At 38.3% G+C, this 18,747-nt stretch overlaps 3 protein-coding genes across 4 annotated transcripts; 1 reads left to right on the forward strand and 2 right to left on the reverse strand.

Moving 5' to 3' along the window:
• Positions 1-5,506: 5,506 nt before the first annotated feature.
• dhps (deoxyhypusine synthase) lies at positions 5,507-10,687 on the reverse strand. Of its 2 annotated transcripts, none has more exons than XM_008416906.2 (10): positions 10,541-10,687; positions 9,935-10,134; positions 9,351-9,515; positions 9,138-9,259; positions 8,609-8,705; positions 8,404-8,490; positions 8,215-8,320; positions 8,028-8,131; positions 7,482-7,607; positions 5,507-6,430 (listed from the first exon to the last, which is right to left on the reverse strand). In XM_008416906.2, exons 2-10 carry the CDS (start codon positions 10,127-10,129, stop codon positions 6,335-6,337), a joined length of 1,098 nt encoding a protein of 365 aa, XP_008415128.1. In that variant the 5' UTR covers positions 10,130-10,134; positions 10,541-10,687; the 3' UTR covers positions 5,507-6,334. The 2 variants fall into 2 exon arrangements, with proteins under 2 accessions (XP_008415128.1, XP_008415127.1); XM_008416905.2 differs by having other exon boundaries at positions 10,537-10,687.
• Positions 10,688-11,933: 1,246 nt separating this feature from the next.
• LOC103469304 (guanine nucleotide-binding protein G(I)/G(S)/G(O) subunit gamma-7-like) lies at positions 11,934-12,942 on the forward strand. The gene is made up of 2 exons (XM_008416904.2): positions 11,934-12,181; positions 12,357-12,942. The coding sequence occupies exons 1-2, from the start codon at positions 12,098-12,100 to the stop codon at positions 12,480-12,482; spliced, it is 210 nt and encodes a 69-aa protein (XP_008415126.1). The 5' UTR covers positions 11,934-12,097; the 3' UTR covers positions 12,483-12,942.
• Positions 12,943-13,131: 189 nt separating this feature from the next.
• On the reverse strand, positions 13,132-17,216 carry fbxw9 (F-box and WD repeat domain containing 9). Its single transcript, XM_008416903.2, has 7 exons — positions 16,748-17,216; positions 16,504-16,654; positions 15,173-16,163; positions 14,715-14,863; positions 14,419-14,622; positions 14,273-14,338; positions 13,132-13,850 (listed from the first exon to the last, which is right to left on the reverse strand). The coding sequence occupies exons 1-7, from the start codon at positions 16,858-16,860 to the stop codon at positions 13,776-13,778; spliced, it is 1,749 nt and encodes a 582-aa protein (XP_008415125.1). The 5' UTR covers positions 16,861-17,216; the 3' UTR covers positions 13,132-13,775.
• Between the last annotated feature and the right edge of the window lie 1,531 nt (positions 17,217-18,747).

Here is an 18,747-nt window from a genome sequence, read left to right on the forward strand (position 1 = left end):
AGATAGATAGATAGATAGATAGATAGATAGATAGATAGATAGATAGATAGATAGATAGATAGATAGATAGATAGATTGCACTCAGAAATATTGCTTACAATTTTAGCAAAATAAAACTAAGATAATATAATAATCTTTYCTTAGTAAAGATGTCTTGTTAGCAATAGGCAACATTGTTAAGTAAACGTAAGCTGCAATGACGTGCTGTCCTAATAAAAGGCTTCACCTCARCCATTTCTAGATTTCTGCGGGAACTTTTCATCACATACGCAACCACACATGACAACGGACTTATGTAGGTCTTTAAACTGTTACAGGTTTGTTTTACCGTCCTTAGAGATGTCATCCGGATGTTTATCGTTGCCTGGTTGCCACAGCAACAGATACACGTGTCCGTCATCAAGCCTCTGACGTGCAGGGACGACGGTTCAACGGGCAAGTTCCTGTTTCTGAGAAAGCAGCGAGAGGCGCGGAGCCGCGGTGGAGAGCCTCCTCCCCTTCTCGCTGTCTCACCGCGGCGCCCTCCTCCTCCTCCTTTAAGCCCACTTCTCTCTCCATTTATCACAGCCTTCTATAGGTTTATTGCTCCATTGTTCACCCCCGCCCACTTCTATATTACAGTGTTTATCTTTCCGTGGCAGCCCTCCGGCCCCACCCCGTTCCGTAAATCCTGTGCCTGTCACACCCACGCACTCGCGCTTCCTCACCTGCCTCTACCTCTGCGGGTTGACCAATAGGAGGCCGACGCGGGAGTCGCCATGGGAACAAAACAGGTCAACAATGGGCGGGGGAAGAAGAAGACAAAAAAAAAAAAAACCCAACAACGATGCAATGAGGTAAATCTATCAGCATCTGAGGTAAAGCTCAGACGGAAGCGTAGACACATTAATCATTTATATTACTATTTTAATGACTCCAGTCAAGTAAAAAAGGAATCATTGTTCTTCATTGAAAAACGTTTGTTTAGGTTAATTATACAAGTAGCTCAGAAAGCCTTAGTCATGTTGAGACATAATCTCCTACTGTAGAACATGTTTTTAGTTTAGTTCACTATGAGACATAAATGAAAACAAATCAGAACATCATAGTTTCAAAAYAAAACTGTATTATGTGACATATAGTCARTAACGTTGTGTAGCATAAAGAGGCTGCTGCTATTCTCACATTGAAGAAAGTGACTCATCTTATATTTTGCAGGTTATGCAGCCTGAAAGGCAAAACCTAGGTCACCACAAAGGTGTCTGTTGACCTGACTGAACATGAACCACATTAATAAATACACATATTAACATGATTATCGGCTTTGTTTTACAAAGACAAGTCTGAAATGTGTGGGGTGTATTTGTATTAACCCCATCTGTCTTTTTCACTGCTYTAACRGCTGCAGGTCTTTTGAGGTAAATGATTCTRCCAGTTTTGTGCGTCTTTACGTTTTTGTCCATTCTTCAGTTTTGACAGTCTTTCTTATTATTGCCTATATCCATGTCTATAACTAGTAAAGTGTATTCATAATTGCATGCCCATATAAGCAAGCATAATTTTTAACATGTTAGAAAATCATTTCTAAGTGACTACAATACAGTAATATTTGACAACGTCATTAAATAGTAACAATAGCGTTGATAATAGCAGTAACAACAGAAGTAATTGCTTATATTTTTGTATCTGCAGAATATATATATATATATATATACATACAGACCCATCTGCTGTGTATTCTCTTTCCTCTACTCTCGCTGATCTGCCCCACCCTGCAGCTGTGCAGCAGGTCAGCACTCTCCCTCCCTGTCTGGCTCCTTGGTTCTCACCATAAAAAAGCTGCCAATCTGGCTGCAAGAAGACATAATTGCCATTATGACTGCTGCAGCCCTGCACATCACATAGTGTACTGATTGTTCCACGGTGGAGGGGAGGAGAGGGGGGACACTGTCTCCACTGTGCAGGCGCCACACAATATTATCATAGCGTGACTACAGCTCATCCACACACAAACACGTGCAGGGTCTCGACTCCACTGTTTTCAGCCCACTCTGGCTGTCTGTAATCTCCCKGTTAAGCACAAGGCAAACATGTTTCTATAGAGCTAAAATCCACACAACATGCCCTTGAAAATCGCAAGAAATCTTTTCAACTGTCAAAGCCCTGAGCAAACACACCAATTGCACAGCGTCGCCGCCAATAGGAAAAGATAGAAACAGTGGATGGAAAAGCAGTTTGCACCAGCCCAGGAACGCCCAGCTCATATATGTGTCTGAGCACATGGAGCCGAGGTTTTTGGGAAAGCTAACCTTATCCCGGGCTCCAGTTCCACTCCTCCATCTCCGTTTCCAAATAAAAAAAGGTCAACATAACCGCTTAAAAAACAGAGGCTTAACGCTGGCCTCCTCAAGGAAAAAGCAGCTCACGCTTCAGTTAACATATTACAGACACACTTGAACCAGAGAGCCACTCTGCATTTCCATTCCAGGGAGTTGGAAATATAAGTGAACTGTGAACATAACAGTGACTCAGTGCAAAGGATATGAGCGCGCTGATTAGCCACAGGAAATATCCTTTCCCACTGTAACAAAGTCGCATATTGCAGAGGGAAATGTCTTGATCATTGTTACAAGATTATGTGGTTGGTTCTGTTCTGCTGCATTCATAGAGGGAAATGTCTGAGCCCTACGTAGATACTGTTGCTCTCTGCGCGGCCAAATTAAAAATGCATGAGCAGGCACCGATTACATGCAGATGTTGCGATGCTCTTGTGTGACTCAAACATCCTGTACGTACGTTAACCAATACCTGCAGCAACCTTTGTCACAGAACAGACTTCAGCTGATAAAGTATCATTCATACCAGAGATACCTACTAGCTGTTCCTGCTGTTTTAAACTTTGACATCTCCAGGGGCCACATGTGACATAATAAATAAATAATTGAAGAAATACACATAAATATGCATTCGATGACAGTTACCTTTTCAAAATAATAACCTTTAAGCAGACATGGCTTGTCAAGCCCACATTTCCACGTATTTTTTTATTAGTCTGGTGTCATTTTCTAAACTTAAATGCTGTGATTTCATGAGCTGTAAGCAGAAAATCATGTTAATTACCAGAAATAAAGGTTTAAAATCATGAGTCTGTCTGTAAATAATCTTTGCAATGTGTTTCACTTAGTGAAGCGAGTTACTGAAATAAATCAACTTTTCAGTAATGCTTGCCAATAAATGTTTCTGTGTGTCAACAGAMTTAAAATGGAAACGTTTTACATAAGAAAATGTATGCGTAATTATTTGAATGTGGCAATTTCATGAAATTGGTTCATTTAATAAATAAACACAAAAATTATCCATTGAAATGTGCAGTTATTATGTGTTAAAACCAAAGATAATTATTATAATTGTAATCAAATTATTTCATATTATTGTCCTGCAGTATTTAATGAATCTATTTTATCTGTTAGGATCTTTCWTTAAAGTCAGAGGGCGGAGCAAACTCTGGTTTGGCATGGAGGTATTGTTGATTTAATCAGAGCTGAGGGTTTTGACAATGTGTATGAAACTGTTATCGGAATAAATTAATGACAGAAAGAGGCACAGGAAAGAGGAACTAGTTTAATAATAATCAAAAATGTACAAAATGTTAATTACTTATAAACCTAACTTATTGATTTTAATAATGATACTTACACAGTTAAGCTRAAATTCTTTAAAGCCCATTTCAAATTTATATTTTCTTTCAACCAAAAAACAATTTTTGAAAGAGACAAAAAAAACACCTTCCTATTTTATTTAAAAAAAAACATCTTTAGAAAATGTCCATTTCAAAAATTATTTGTATAATTCTAAATAGTAGAAAAGAAAGCCCTTCATTACCATTACTGTATTCAATGCTCCTCATGATTGCTGAAAAGCTTTTTATGAGGTTGAAAGGCCTCCTTTCCAACACCCTAATCATTAGCTCCCTCCACAGATTCTCTAAGCAGGGATTGAAATCAGGTCTGTGGCTGGGCCACTCCAAATATTTATCRATAATTAGAAGAAACATGTTGCTAAAATAAATAAAATAAAAGATTTTAAATCAAAATCTTGCAGAATGTGAACTTATTTAACAAATTATTTATTTGTTGGATTTTGGTGCCTTTGGGCTTCAACGAAGAAACAGCAGAGAACTGAGAGTTTTGTTATTCAGGAACGAAACATAAATCAGAAAAAAACATGTCTTGATATTGGATAGGAAACACAATGAATCAACTACTTAATAGAAATCTTTTTGAAGCGTACAGCCTTAAGGTCTAATTATCTATACCCTGTAATTTTCTTTTTACATATTGAAGCAAAATTTTTTATTACGCTGTATGTTTTAGCACAGACACCAAAGTTAAGGATGTTTTTGCACCAGACTGCGTCACATTCAGAATGTATGCAATTGAAAATAACAGGAAATTTGAGTCACTTTTCAGTACAAAGGCTTGTCAGCAGCCCCAAATGTCATCTCATTCTTTGAATTTTCTTGTAGTTAATGCATTTCCTTCTTCATTGTAGGAAATGAATCATTGTTGCTATAAACAGGCAGTAACAAACTCAGCAGAGGTCTAGCTGCATTTTGACCGAGCAAGAAATGAGGATGATAGTCGGCACACAAAATCTCTTTAAACACTTTTCAAATTAGTCAGAATAAAACTACACGATGCGTCCCATTAGAGGTGATGAACAGAGTCACACACAACATCTGTGAAGCCTCCAATGATCGAAGAAAAAGATACAAAGCTTTATTATCAAAGCATAGGTTTTAAAGGGTAGGCTCAGTTTATTTCAGCAAAACAAACAACATCCTACTTACAGCTATGGAAAAAAAATTAAGAGGCCACTTAAAATGATCAGTTTCTCTAATTTGACTTTTTATAGGTATACGTTTGAGTAAAATGAACATTGTTCTTTTATTCTATGAACTAGTGACAACATGTCTCCGAAATTCCAAGCAAAACTTTAGTTATTTGCAAAAAATGACAAATGGTCAAAATAACAAAAAAGATGCAGTTTTCAGACCTCAAATAATGCAAAGAAGACAAGTTCATAATTATTTGGAAACAACAGTACTAATATTTTTACTCAGAAATTCATATTTGGTGGAATAACCACGAGGTTTTCAATCGGGTTCATTTCAGTGGTCTCTTAATTTTTTCCAGAGCTGTATATGCATCTTAAAACAGCAAGGTTCTGCAGGGAGAGCCTTGAAACCCAATATTTAGAAAGAAATAGCGGAGACTAGTGTAATAGCAGCTATATTTTAAATATTTGGGATCACTACAACCTTAGTTTGGTCATATATCTGCATATATTTCAGGATGTTGTGCATCCCTTAAAACAATCAGAATGAGGGTAAGCGTAACTGTTTCGATAATATAACATTTCCAAAAAAAAGTTGTCTCAGCTCAATTTATCTCAGTCTCCTCTAAAGGAACTTCAGCAAAAAAATGTTTAATCTGAAATCCATCACTTGAAACAAATGGAACAAAAGTTGATTTTCAAAGCTACCAAGTTTTATATATCCATAACTTAAATGGCTAAATGCATAAAATAACATCTTTGCATTGAAAATGTATATCTTTTTACCATGTTTAATTAACAGAAGGGTGAAAATATTAGCGTCCCAACTGCACTTCCCCTTTTATACCCCAAATGTAACAAACATACTGTCTAAGACTTCTCTTTTATACACTATTCACAAACCTAATCATGTGCAACTCAGTGTCACATGACGGCATTTCACACACAAATCAGAAACCAAAAAATAAATAAATAAAAATACAGCATTGATTAAAATCCAAAAATTTTAACAAAGACAAAATCAAATGTCTTCCTGATTTGTTAAACATACAGGAGCATCTTCCAAGCTGAAAGGTCGGCATTAAAATGATCTACCTGGTCATTGAAACTAAAAGTCAATAAGGTCTGATCGTTAAAAGCAGCCATGCATCGAGCTCCAGCTACACTGAGATGAGTTATGCTGCAACATGTTTAGGCTCTTGCTCTCACAGCCTACAGCCGAACTCAAAAGCATTCTAGGAAATCTCTTTGGTACATGTGATAGCATTACACGCATGCTATTTCAACTGTTTTATAGGCAAAGGAAAAAAAAAAACCTTCTAGTTTACAAAACTAAAGCTGAGAGACGGCATTGAATGAGACTTTGGCTCAAAATTTCATACCTATTCAGATTAAATGCAGTATGAGAAGCAGCAGATCTCAATATGATTCATGCACTCATTCAGAGAGGGAAAAAAAACAACTATGAGAATAAAACAGGATGTTGTCCTAACTGAACATTTAAGGTAGCATAATCGCTTTAATCTGCTTTCTGTCCCGCTGTCAGCTTGTCGGCATGTAGAGCGAAGGTCTCGGCCACGATTAGAGGGAAAACCAAAGTGGCGTCTGCATACACCTGAAAACCAACAACAGATCACAGTAATTATTTAACAAGAGCACTGTTACTGTTTCACCCTGGCAAATTTGGCTTTAATCATTCAAATAATGTGATTATTTGGAGGCAGCAGTGACATTTTGGAGTCCAAACTGGAATCTGTGAATGGAGTTGATGGCAAGGAGGCCGTCCAACAACCTCAAAACCTTCCAGCTCATCAGCAACTATGAGAAAGRTTTGATGGCTGTAATACCATTCAATATTTTTCCATTGTTTAATGGCATGCTTTTTAATTTTTTTTAAAAAAGGAGAGAGAAACAAAATGTGAATAAAAATTCAACTATTACACCTTTAACATAGTTCTTTTTTCATCTTTGAGTTGACTGTCTCATTTCCTGTCAGAAACAAACTTTTGGGTTCACTGAATCCAAATCGAAATCTACCAGGGTGTGAATGATTTTGAGGCTTACTGTAGGATTGATTAAAAAAAAAAAAAAAACAGCATCAGTTCTAAGCACAAATAGTGATCCAACATCGCCACCTTCAGGCTGAAGCGTGCCATTGCTAGAAACAATTACGTCCGATGATCCCATCTGATTAGGAGAAATGCAATAAAACAACGTTGGTGGTGTTCAGCAAATCAAGTCTGAATTAAAGTCACTCTAATACGCCATAAAGATTACACATTTCAAATGACATTCATAAAACATCACATGGATCACTTTATTACTAAACTCCAAGTAACCAATGAATCCAAGTCATGTTCATGGACAATGGGAGGAAGTTGGAGTACCAAGAGAAAACAACAGGAAGAGCCTTCTTGCTGCAAAGCAATAATGCTAGCAACCTAAAGTCATACATTGGTAGAATTAATTTTTTTATAAAAATCTAAAAGGAGGAACAGAGAAGTAGAAATTGTGCTAAACGGAACAACACCGAAAGAAAACCTGTCACAAGCTACGAAAGCCCTGAGATTGGAGAGGAGATTTATCTTTCAGCAGAACGACGGCTTCAAACATGAAGTCTTAGTTCTCCTAGAAAGCAGAACCAAGACTGACATGAGGATCTGTACCTTAACAGGTTTGGCGTCCGTCCTGATCTTTCCCCAGGATATGGCCTCGTCGGGTCGGGCCCCAGAGTCCGAACCGTCAAATTCCTGACCCGTGTTCACATACACAGCGTAGTCGGCGCCGTTTCTCTGGAAGATCAAGGATAGGGAAAGAGGGGATTTTTTTTTTCAGGTTTGCTCTCTAAGAATAAACTTTAATACGCTTTAAAATACTATCATAAAAGCTTTAACATAGCTTTTTTTGACAATAATGGATACATTCTAATAAACTTTCAAAACATCACATAGCTCAAATAAAGTAACAGCAAAGACCTCTGATGGAAGAAAGATGCAACAGAGTCCCATTAGAAATGTTCTGACAGCATTCAGCTTCCACCAAACCACAAAATGATCCTGAAGCACTTTAACTTCAGTCTGAGCCAAAAACAAAGATCTTACGGTGCTTCTAATCCACCACTTCTAATAACTTTGATCAACATATTGTTAAATTTAATTTAGAAAACAGAAGGTTATTTTTTTGTGCAAAGAAGGTCACAGAGGGTTATTTACCATGAGGTTAGCATTGGCTATATGATGTTTCACCAACCCTCCTCCCAGGATGATCATTCCCGTTTTCTTGGCAAAAACCGCCATGCCATTCAGCTTTCGAATATCTGAAACAAACACCAAGTTCGTGGTCTGAACAGCTGGGACTACTGACGTGGAACTGCTCTGTTAAAATGTCGCTCCTTTTTACCTTCTACGATGTCCAAAACCAAGCCGGGGTTCTTAAACGAGTGGAAGTAGATCATGTCGCCCAGAGAACCGTCGGTGAGTGCAGGACTGAACACTGGGATGTTATTCTGAAACACAGAAATTGACCTTTAGCAATCTGGAATAATACAAGATGAGGTTTCATGCATCACTTCACATTTTAGGGACAAACCTTGTACGCCCAGTAGTAGACAGAGTCAGTGTTGTTTATCTCCTTGCCGAGCCGATGGATCATTTTAGAGGGAGTCCACCGGATTCCCTGAAACAAACAAACTTGGTGTTTGATTTGAAGTGCTAAATATTGTGAAATGAGCATTTACATGTCGAAAAACAGCTTCATGACTAATGACTAATTTGCATGAAAGTAAGTCACCCACCTCTGTGTTTTGCTCCAGTAACATTTGATCCAGAATGGGCATCAGCCAGTCTTCAAACTTACAGTAGTTATCGTTGGGCACCAGAAGGTTTCCTATCCTACAGTCAGAGAAGAGACAATGGGGTGGACACAAATAATTTTATCTATTCCCCTGCATGTTTATTTGCTGATTTTATGCAAGATAAAAAGTGGTGGAGAGTTTAAAAAAAAAAACATTATTGAAAAATAGTGCATGCATTCTGTTATATCTAACACATGAGAATAAAGTCACACTGAAAGTTCATCTGAAAATTTAGCACTTCCTCCGACTCTGCTGCACTTGAGCTTTGCTCTCTTATCTCCACCCCCATTCCTTCTAACCACTTCTTTACAGTCATTTAAAGGACATTTCTATCCACACTGAAACATTTTTATCCTTTGTGCATGCCTCTTTTACACAGAGCCACGAGAAGATGCAAAAGGTTTAGTTTTATCTTCCTTTGCTTCACTTCAAAAGCAGGAACCCTGTTTATCTAGATTCAAACAACAACCTGTTGATGCCTCTCAGACGCAGCTCTTTGCCCGACAGACTGAAGTCTCCCAAGTAAGTGTGAGCCAGGCACTTAATGAAATCCTCCTCAATGCCTCCAGCTGTGGTGACGATCACATCCACCTAAAAACAAGGCAGCCGGTAGAGATAAACCGCCACAGTCACATCAAACAGTTTCATTATTTTAGGCAACTATAAGTGAACACGTTTGTACCATTTTATGCTCTGCCAGGTAGCGGATGCTCTCTCTCACTCCAGAGCTAATGAGGTTGGAGGTGTATCCCAGAAAGATGGTGCAGCCGGGCTTGCGGGAGGATTCGCAGGACACTTCAGACTCATTTTCTCCGTCTACTTCGACCGGTTCCAGGCGTTTCTCAATCTGTGGTAAACTGTTGGTTAGCAGCAGTTCAACACTGCAGAGCTGCAACATTATATTTAGTTAAGTTTGTTAGACATCAGATAAAAGACTATAAACCAAGGTGCTTTTTTCCCCTTTTCTGTCATGTTAACGATGCATCAATCGGTTCGGCCATTTCTCCATCATTTAGTTTTGAGAATGCATCAAAACTAAGAAACTCCCTAAATATGTGGTCTGTAAATCCATCACTAACAGCATTCAATCTGATGTTCCCTCTATTAATTTAATAGAAATCAAATATAATAGTGTTTGGATTCCTTTTTGTTTCACCATTATCATAGTCCAAAGTGAAAATTGAGGGAATTAACTAAAATCTGAATCAGCAGGTCAGACCTCAAAGAAAACCAGATTTATCTGTATTTACTAGGAGAATCTCTCACCATCCGGTTGATCTCCTGGATGGCCAGACCCAAGCTACTGGCCTGAAAGCCTGTGGTCAGGTAGGTCTTCAGCAACGCCTTGAGATCAACCCCCTGGTTGAAGTCGTAGCCTCGGATTTTTGGCATATCTTCCGGGAGTTCAGCACTAGGCTTCAGAACTGCCTCCATGGCAATAGAAGGGGCATGGTCCGCCATTTTTCCTGTTACAAAAAAATGTATATAAACAAATGAAAAAAAATATATGCATAAAAATGCAGAGACTATCTGGGAAAAATAAACAAATCCAGTGAAATGTGAACAGGAGTCTGGTCAGCAGCTCAGGCTGATAGTTGCTCTTTAACTGCACAATTAGAATGTAATATCATGGAAATTATGGGATTTAATTTTAGAAAAATGTTGTCATAAACTCCACGGAGGACCAAAGACTAATACGTATATATACACACACACTTATACATATACATAAAATAGCGCACAGAATTACATGCCAACACTTGAATGAGAATGTTAAATCCATGTGGTTTGACATTAGCAGTTACATGCTAGCAACCAGCAGCTGTTCGCTCTTCTAATTTTGAATAAAACACAAGCATAAAACATACCTACTCTTTGTAAGGTGTTATGTGATGGCAGAGGTTGAGTAGTTCACTTCTATCACAGCACCTAATAGCAACGATATTACAGTTTTGTAGCCCTGTACGCATAGCATAAACTGTTAGGCTAAAAGCCACCGCTACGGAAAACGCGAGTGGACAAACTTAATAAAGCGCACAACACTTAGGTGAAAGAAACATGCGAATGTATTTTGGGAGCAAAAGTATTTATGGCTTGTAATTGAGAAGTTAAAGTGTAGAGAAAAATCCTAGATGACATTTGTGACTGTATTTTATTATTATTATTATTTGATTTTTTTTTTTTTCAGTTTTTCATAAATTACAAAATTATTGATACATCTCTTCAAATTCTGGTACATGACACAAATTGTATTCTTTTAGTCAAACTTAAAAAAAAAATCTTACACTCAGTTTTTCCCTTAAACTCTGATGCAGAATTGTAGAGAAAACTCCACAAACTTGCAGCGTAACAAATGGTGCAAAAGTCAAGCGTGCGGTGTAGCTTGTAAAACAGGATGTATGACTCGCATCAATAGTTGCATTAACTGACTTTTGTCTGCATAAAGGGAAAAAAATATAAAACATGTTAGTAGAGGTGTTTAGCTTTGCTCCAATTGTACTGGGCAGAATGGAGCAAAAAAAAAAATGGTGGAGCAGGACTTTTATATTTTGTAACATGTAGGATGGAATCTGTGACAGTAGTTTTGTATTCATAAAAACTTTAAAAATCCTCAAAAGATTTTTCTCTACAACTTAAACCTCAGTTACAAGTCACAAATACTTTTGCAAAAAAAATACCTTCATAGAAATGTACCTTTAGGTCACCACCAGAGGGTGCTGTATACAACATTTACTCCTAAGCAGATTTCAGCACATATTTTGGTTTTGCTTACAATTTTCTCAGTGATGAGTGCAGTGATGAGCTTTTTATTAATAGAATAATAAAATACCCAAACCAGGAATTCGCCAGATTTGGAATTTGCATATGAAGTGCCTTGCAGTCATATTCAGCTTAAACTTGTTCACATTTTGTCTCTTTTCAAGAATAATTTTAGTGTGACAGACATAACAGACTAACACAAAGCAGTGCATAATTGTGGAGTGGAAGAGAAAGGATTCATGGTTTTAAATTTTCTTTTCAAAAGTAAAAATGTGAAAAGTGTGGCATGGATTTATGTTTTATCCCCTGTACCAATAAATCTTGGAACCAGCTTTTGTTAACATTACTGTTCCAGCTCTTTTTGCCTCTCTCTCCACCAGCGTGAAGTCGTCGTCATCAGCTGTGAAGTGTTGTGTGATGTTTATGACATTTTCAAAAGAGGTTTGTGTGACCTTTTATATCATAGAGGCTTTGAACTCCCCCCAGCAGCGAATAAAAGAAGGGACGCGGGTCAAAATGCAAAGCCAGGAGCCCATCTGAGCAGACTGCCACACGACCTGGACAGACTTTTGCATCAGGTTAAAATATTACTCTAAGTCACCTTTTTTGCACGTAAAATAAAGGTGTCTTCAGCCTTTAGGACATTTTGTTTTGGCAATATCAGGAAAGATGTGCAGCAGCAGCAACAGCATCATCCAGGCCCAAAAACTGGTGGATCAACTCCAAATTGAAGCAGGCATGGAAAGATTCAAGGTATGTGTGATTTCAAATATTAAGACACATCTATAATTATTCCAGTGTGATTTTCAAACATTTCAAAGCATTTTCTTTGGTGATTAAAATAAGAATGTGCTTTAAAAATTCCCCATTATCCACATAATTTTCCCAGGTTTGTTAATATTTGAACTTCTGTTTGTCGTCTGAGCAGATCTCCCTCACAGCAGCGGATTTAGTCCAATACTGTCAGGAACACAGACGCAGCGATCCTCTGCTCACCGGCATATCGGCTTCGTCCAACCCTTTCAAAGATAAGAAGACCTGTGTGCTACTCTGACACCAGAAGATCCATGTCACAGTACAGAAAACGTAGAATGGGAGCTGCAAAGGATTAGTTTAGACATTTATATTTTGCCTGTCATGTGTTTATGCCTCATCTGCAAAAAATACATATAATTTCTGACAGAATTTTCAGGGCTTTCGATGTAAAAGTTAGTTTCACAGACATTTAAACAAATATAAGAACAGAAGTACTTTTATTGTGCATTGTAGTTTAATTTGTTAATGCATAAATACAATAAACAATTAAATATTTGTGGTTTGAGTTTTTTTGAACATGGAATGAATAAAAATTACAAGATATAAATTACACAATAGTAAAAAGCACCAAAACAACAGAAACATCCTTGAATTAAATCTATCATATGACAAATAAGAGTGTAAGACAAAATGACTTGGAAATGAATCAGGACTCCATCAACACTGAACATCTAGCTTTCAAAAAAAAAAAAAAAAAAGAGTTCAGGTTGAACCTTAAAAGGAAGTAAAAGGAACGGTTTGTTTATCTGGCAGTGTGACTGAAGGTAATAAAGCTGTCGTTTTAAGCAGACAAAGAAAGTTACGACAGAACCTTCTGCTGTGTTAGATTAGAGTAGCTTGCTTGGTATTTGCAAGTGTATTGTACCACACGTGTGACATACTGTCAGTATAATTTCACTTCATATTTATTGGATTTCAACATGAAAATATTTGTTATTTAACATAAAATCCAAGAGTGCATTTATCTTTTCAACAATATAAACAGACAAAAAAAAAAAACAGAACAAGATTAATTAAGCTTGGATTTCTGCTGCAGGATTTTATAAAGTGCAAGAAGGTTTTTAAGGCTTGACTTGAAGGGGAAAAAAACTTGCTAATTTTGCTGTGCTTGTGTATCAGGGTCCATAAAAACACAAGAGGCTAAACAATTTAATCGATTAGGTGAGGCTAACACATTTTTGCATGCATTCAGACTGAGTGGTTTAACATTCATGTCCAAATCTGTCAAAAGCTGCATAAGGTTTATTGACAAAGCAAAGCAAAATGTGCTGTTTTTTTTTTTCTTTCTTGAATCCATTGTTTAAAATGTTTTACTTTTTGAAATCCTTTAGTGAAAATGCACTTTATTATCCTGCTTTCTTTCTATTGCCAGTGTGCATTTATTAGTAAGTAATAAAAATTCCCTCAACTGAAGAGCCTCTGTATTTTTTTTTATACCACTTATCCATAAATTTCACAATGCAGACAGAACGATATGGCCATCAAGTGCAGATCTTGTATGAAACTTTTTTTCAAAACCTCCAGTGGCATTTCATTTCCTGGGTCTCCAGATATTCACAGTATCGTCGCCGGTGGACACAGCAACGATTCCAGCCTCCACACTCAGCTGACATTAGAAGGAAACAGCAGGAGAAACAGAAACAGATGAAATAATAAAAAAATGATTAGATCACTTTAACTAAAAAAAAAACAGTAATATGATCATTTTATTAAAAGTAGGAGCTAAATATAAAGTTAGATATTTACCTTCACCATATAAAAAGACACATTAACTTTTTTGCAGGATCAGAAGTCATATTGTTGTCTAAAGATACAACAATATTCCTCATGTAATTCTTAAATTTAACTAATAGAAATTATTTTTGTAATCCTCATTGATACAACAGTGCAGCGTATTAGTCTCATTTAATGCGAGTAAAAAAGGTGAGTCTTTCTATATGTGGAATGCAAATGCCTGCTTTCAGCTATATATACACAAAAGTTTGGTTATTGTCATTAAACATTTATATTTTTATTTATAGAACTGACCCCATGAACTACACCAGCATGACACAGTGTACATAAAGTCCTTGGTGGCCCACTTGGGATATGGATCTGCAAAACACAAGTGGTTACAAAGCAGGTCTGTGCTGGGTTTAGAAGTCAAAACAACAGAAATTCTCACTGAAACCCACCTTGACGGTTTTATCGGTAGAGCAGGTGTAGAGGCTTCCTGCAGACTTGTGGATGCCAGTAACCAGAGCCGTATGTCCCACATCAAACCGGGAGAGGATCTTTAAGGTGCCGGTCTGCATGGAGAAGGAGTGCAGCATGCCTTTCTTGTCTCCAGCCCAGACCTCATAGCCACTGTAGCTCATGGAGGATAAATAGGAGCTCAGCTACAAAGCAGAAACATTGACACTATTTAGTCTTAAATCTGGATGCACAAGAGCAAAAAATAAATGTTATAGGCAGTAACATTTATCTCCACCTTAATTTTCTTTAATGCCTTCATTGCCCTGCAGTCATAGACTGCCACAGTGCAGTCTTCGCTCCCTGAGATGATGTATGTGTCGTCAGCAGCCAGGCACATTACAGCATTACCATGGAGATGAACACTTTTAATCAGTGGTTCAGCAGCTGGAAAACAACAACTTCGTTAGGCCATGCTGACAAGGTCATTTGTATGATTAAACATTTAGAAAACCTCCAGATTGAGCAGGAGTAATTGTCAGTGATGGGGCTATACAGCAAAACTGACTCACTTAATTCATGACTTAATGTCTTTCATGGAAGTTGATTTTTTTAAAGCCTCAATGGCACTTTATATAGGCACTTTATAAAGAAGACCAACACTAAAAACATTTTGTCGAAGAGGAAGGAAAGAAAAACTGAATTTACGGGATACAAATGCTTTCACAAGGAACTCTATGTGTGAAATGTTCTTACCTCTCATGTCATACATATTGATCCTCTTGTTAAACGTCCCGGCCAGTAAAACATCGTTCTGACAGGACAGGCAGAGAACAGCTGACCCGGTCCTGATCAGGCCTCTGTTGGTGCCGCCTGCCTGTAAGTCCCACAGCCTCACCGTGCTATCAAAGCTCCCCGAGGCCAGAAGAGGACCCTCGGATGCCAGGCACCAGACCCAGCCCTGATGGGATGTGAAGTCGCCTTTCCTTCCCAGCGTGTGCAGCAGTGTGCCGTTAGAGCCTTCCTCCAGGTCCCAAAGTTTCACGTCATAGTCTCGCGACCCTGTGGCACAAACTGCTCCCTTTCCTCCAAGGAGGAGCACCGAGTTAACCAGGGCAATGTGGCTTGAGGGTAATGTAATGCACTCCAATGCCGGGGGAGGACTAGGACTTCTGGAGGGTTGGTGTTGGACCATTTCCACTCTCCCCCTGTCGTTGAGATGTCTTGGGTAGGCAAAGTCGTTTTGGTCACGATGAGCTGCGTCTGGCCCCGCATCCGCATTGAGCTCCATCCTCCCATCCTCAATCAGTGCAGCTGCGTCAACCTCCAGCCTGCCTTCCAATCCCTCTCTCAACTCTTCCATCTGGGCCTCATCTAAGACTGCCTGTATTTCACCATTCTCCACTTCCATTACTACTTCTATACCTTCATCCACACCATAAGCAACCTCCTGTGCTGCCACTCCCACCCTAACCACCTCATCTCCTCCTTCATTTTCATGTCCATCAGCAAACTGTCCTCTCTCCTCCAACCTCACGCGATCCATTTCCTCCTCTGATTGTTTGGCCACATGTTGCACTTCACCTGCCCAGAAGGTAATGAGCTGCTCCATCTCCAAGCAAGAAGTGGGCCAGTCAAAGCCATCCCTCGGCCCAACTGGAAACCTCACTCTTGATCCAATTAGTCTTTGCGCCCGTAGCTGCCAAGCTGTGGTGTCTTCACCTACTGTACTCAAAGTGCGACATACCTGAAACACGGTAAATTATGAGGAATCTTCTCTTTGTGCAGGAGTGTCTATTACCCTTAAACTTTTTCAATTTTGTCTAATATTACATCTTCAAACTCCGGTGTATTTTATTGGGATTTCAAATAGTAGGCCAAAACAAAACGGTAATTGAAATAAAGCCTTCACTGTTATTTGGCTCAAGTGTAATTTCAGATTTTAATTCGAAAATAAAAAACTACTTCCACTTTTCAGCTATGCACTGCTTTGTTTCTCCGCATAAATTCTGATAAAATACACTGAAGTTTTTCTATGAAATGTTCCAAAGGTAATTCTGACAAATTCCCATGCTTGTCCGTCCTACCTTTGGCAGCACGTTGATCAAACAATGTGCTGGAAGGTACGAAGCAATGTGAGTTAGGATCTCCCATGGTAATAACAACAAGTCACTTGATTCAGCAGCAGATGGTGAGGGACTTGGTCCTGCTGATGGTGAGCGAAGAGGAGGGGAAAGACTGAAAGGAATATGCAGAAAAAAAAATTAGTCATGACTCATCTTCATCTCGATAAATATGAAGACATAGATCGATGGGAAAAGAGAGCTTTACCCCTGGAGCTCCATGTTGGAACGGTCAGTACATGGAGAGTTCCGCTGGTCCAGTCCATCCGGAACTCCTTTCCCTGATTCTGTTTCATGTTGGTTATCTCCAACCTCAGACATCTTTCTTTTTCCTAAAATGACCACTAACTCAACAGCTGTAAGCAAACATCTCTCTTGGCTAATGATTCTGATTCATTAATTTAAAAAAAAACGTCCCAAATTGTTCTAATGTGACAGTTACATCTGATATTTTGATTAAACAGTAACCATCTAGTTTAAAAATCACTATTTTCTTAACAGCTTTGCATACACTTTGCTAGGTTCAAGGTGGAGTTGCTGTCTCCGGTTGCGAGTCTTTAAAAAGGTGTGTTATCTCTAAAAGAACTCACCCGAAACGGAATACGACAAGCGATAACAATCAAAACACAATCCAAAACAGTCTACTTCAGGGCTGTTGGGAAAAATCCTAAATTCAAAATACAACTTCCGGTGCACACGGATGACGTCACCAACCGCAACAACGTTAGTATTTTATTTTGAGTTTTCACCTTGGAGAAGTTCGTTGTTCTTCAGTTCTAAATTATTTTATGCTCACTAGAGTTTCCTTGGTATGTTTTCTTTTCAAGTAACCAGTGTGTTAAGTTATTATCGGTGCCGCACCCTGATGTTGCAGTGGGTTTAAACCTGCGTCATTGCGCGACGTTGTGGTAAACACGCTCTTTTGAGTGGCAAAAACGTTCGTGTCGGCTTCCATCAATTTTTCAGTGTTACTTTTGCTATTTTAGCAGTTTGGTCAAAACAAAAATATGTATTTCTATATTATTTATTTTTATGTAAATCAAAATTACTCAAAGTCCGCAACCATCTTTTTTCCGTCTTTTCTTTTTGCCACTCAGTGGGCGCGGCCTTAAAGAAACTTACCCTAAGAAATAATTAACGGAGCCCATTTTATTTAGAAGGGCTTAAATATAATTAAGCATCAATATTATTCAACTGAAGATTAAGCCTTGCTTGGAGCACATTCACATTTTAGGACAAAGCATATTTATTGCTATTGACAGCTCTCTCCTGCCCAATGTCATTATAGTGCTTGGTTCTTCACGTCCTTTATTATGCACTAATTTACATCTTTTTTTTTCCTCTGGCCCACAATCAAGCACAACTTTAAACTGTCTAGCACAGGGGTGTCAAACTCCAGTCCTGAAGGGCCGCTGTCCTGCAGTTTTTAGATGTGCCACAGGTACAAAACACCTGAATCAAATGGCTTAATTACCTCCTCAGTTCTCCAGAGCCTTGCTAATGACCTAATTATTCTATTCAGGTGTGGTGCAGCAGAGGCACGTCTAAAGGTTGCAGGACACCGGCCCTCGAGGACTGGAGTTTGACACCCCTGGCTCTAGCAGCTATGACCAAACTTAAAATTGAATTTCAATTATGGTGGCATCTGTGTCCCCAATAGTGTTCATTTCTTATATTCAAGGCTATTTTCACACAGGATCTAGTTATTTCGACAGCTTTCAATAATTTAAATAACTTGGCATCTATTCAGGTCTCTCTCATCTGATCAACATTTGGTTCATATTCTGGAACAATAAAGAGGGAGAGAAAAAAAATGCATCAACTGCACCATGTACACCATTACTGAAATTTACCAGTCAAGGATACTTAATTCTGCTTAGATGTACTTACACTAGTAATTTATAATTCAAGGCAAAGAAACACAGGAAAAAAAAAACTCCAACTCCAGGATAATTCACGTTTTATTTTGTAGAAATTTAAAAGCAAAAAAACTGCTCATGAAGTCTCTAAGAGTGGCATTCATTCCATATTGTTGTCAGGTGCCGTGGCACATAATCCAAACAAGACAGGTTTCAGATGTTACTCTCAACACAATGATTGTTCTATATATTTATCATTTACGGTACAAAACTTTCAGCCAACTCAAAGATCTAAAAAGGAAAAGGTTTCCCCTCTTCACAATTACTACATAAGGGTACATCAGATCAA

Source organism: Poecilia reticulata, linkage group LG8 (assembly GCF_000633615.1).
Source record: "Poecilia reticulata strain Guanapo linkage group LG8, Guppy_female_1.0+MT, whole genome shotgun sequence".
Classification (NCBI taxonomy): domain Eukaryota; kingdom Metazoa; phylum Chordata; class Actinopteri; order Cyprinodontiformes; family Poeciliidae; genus Poecilia; species Poecilia reticulata.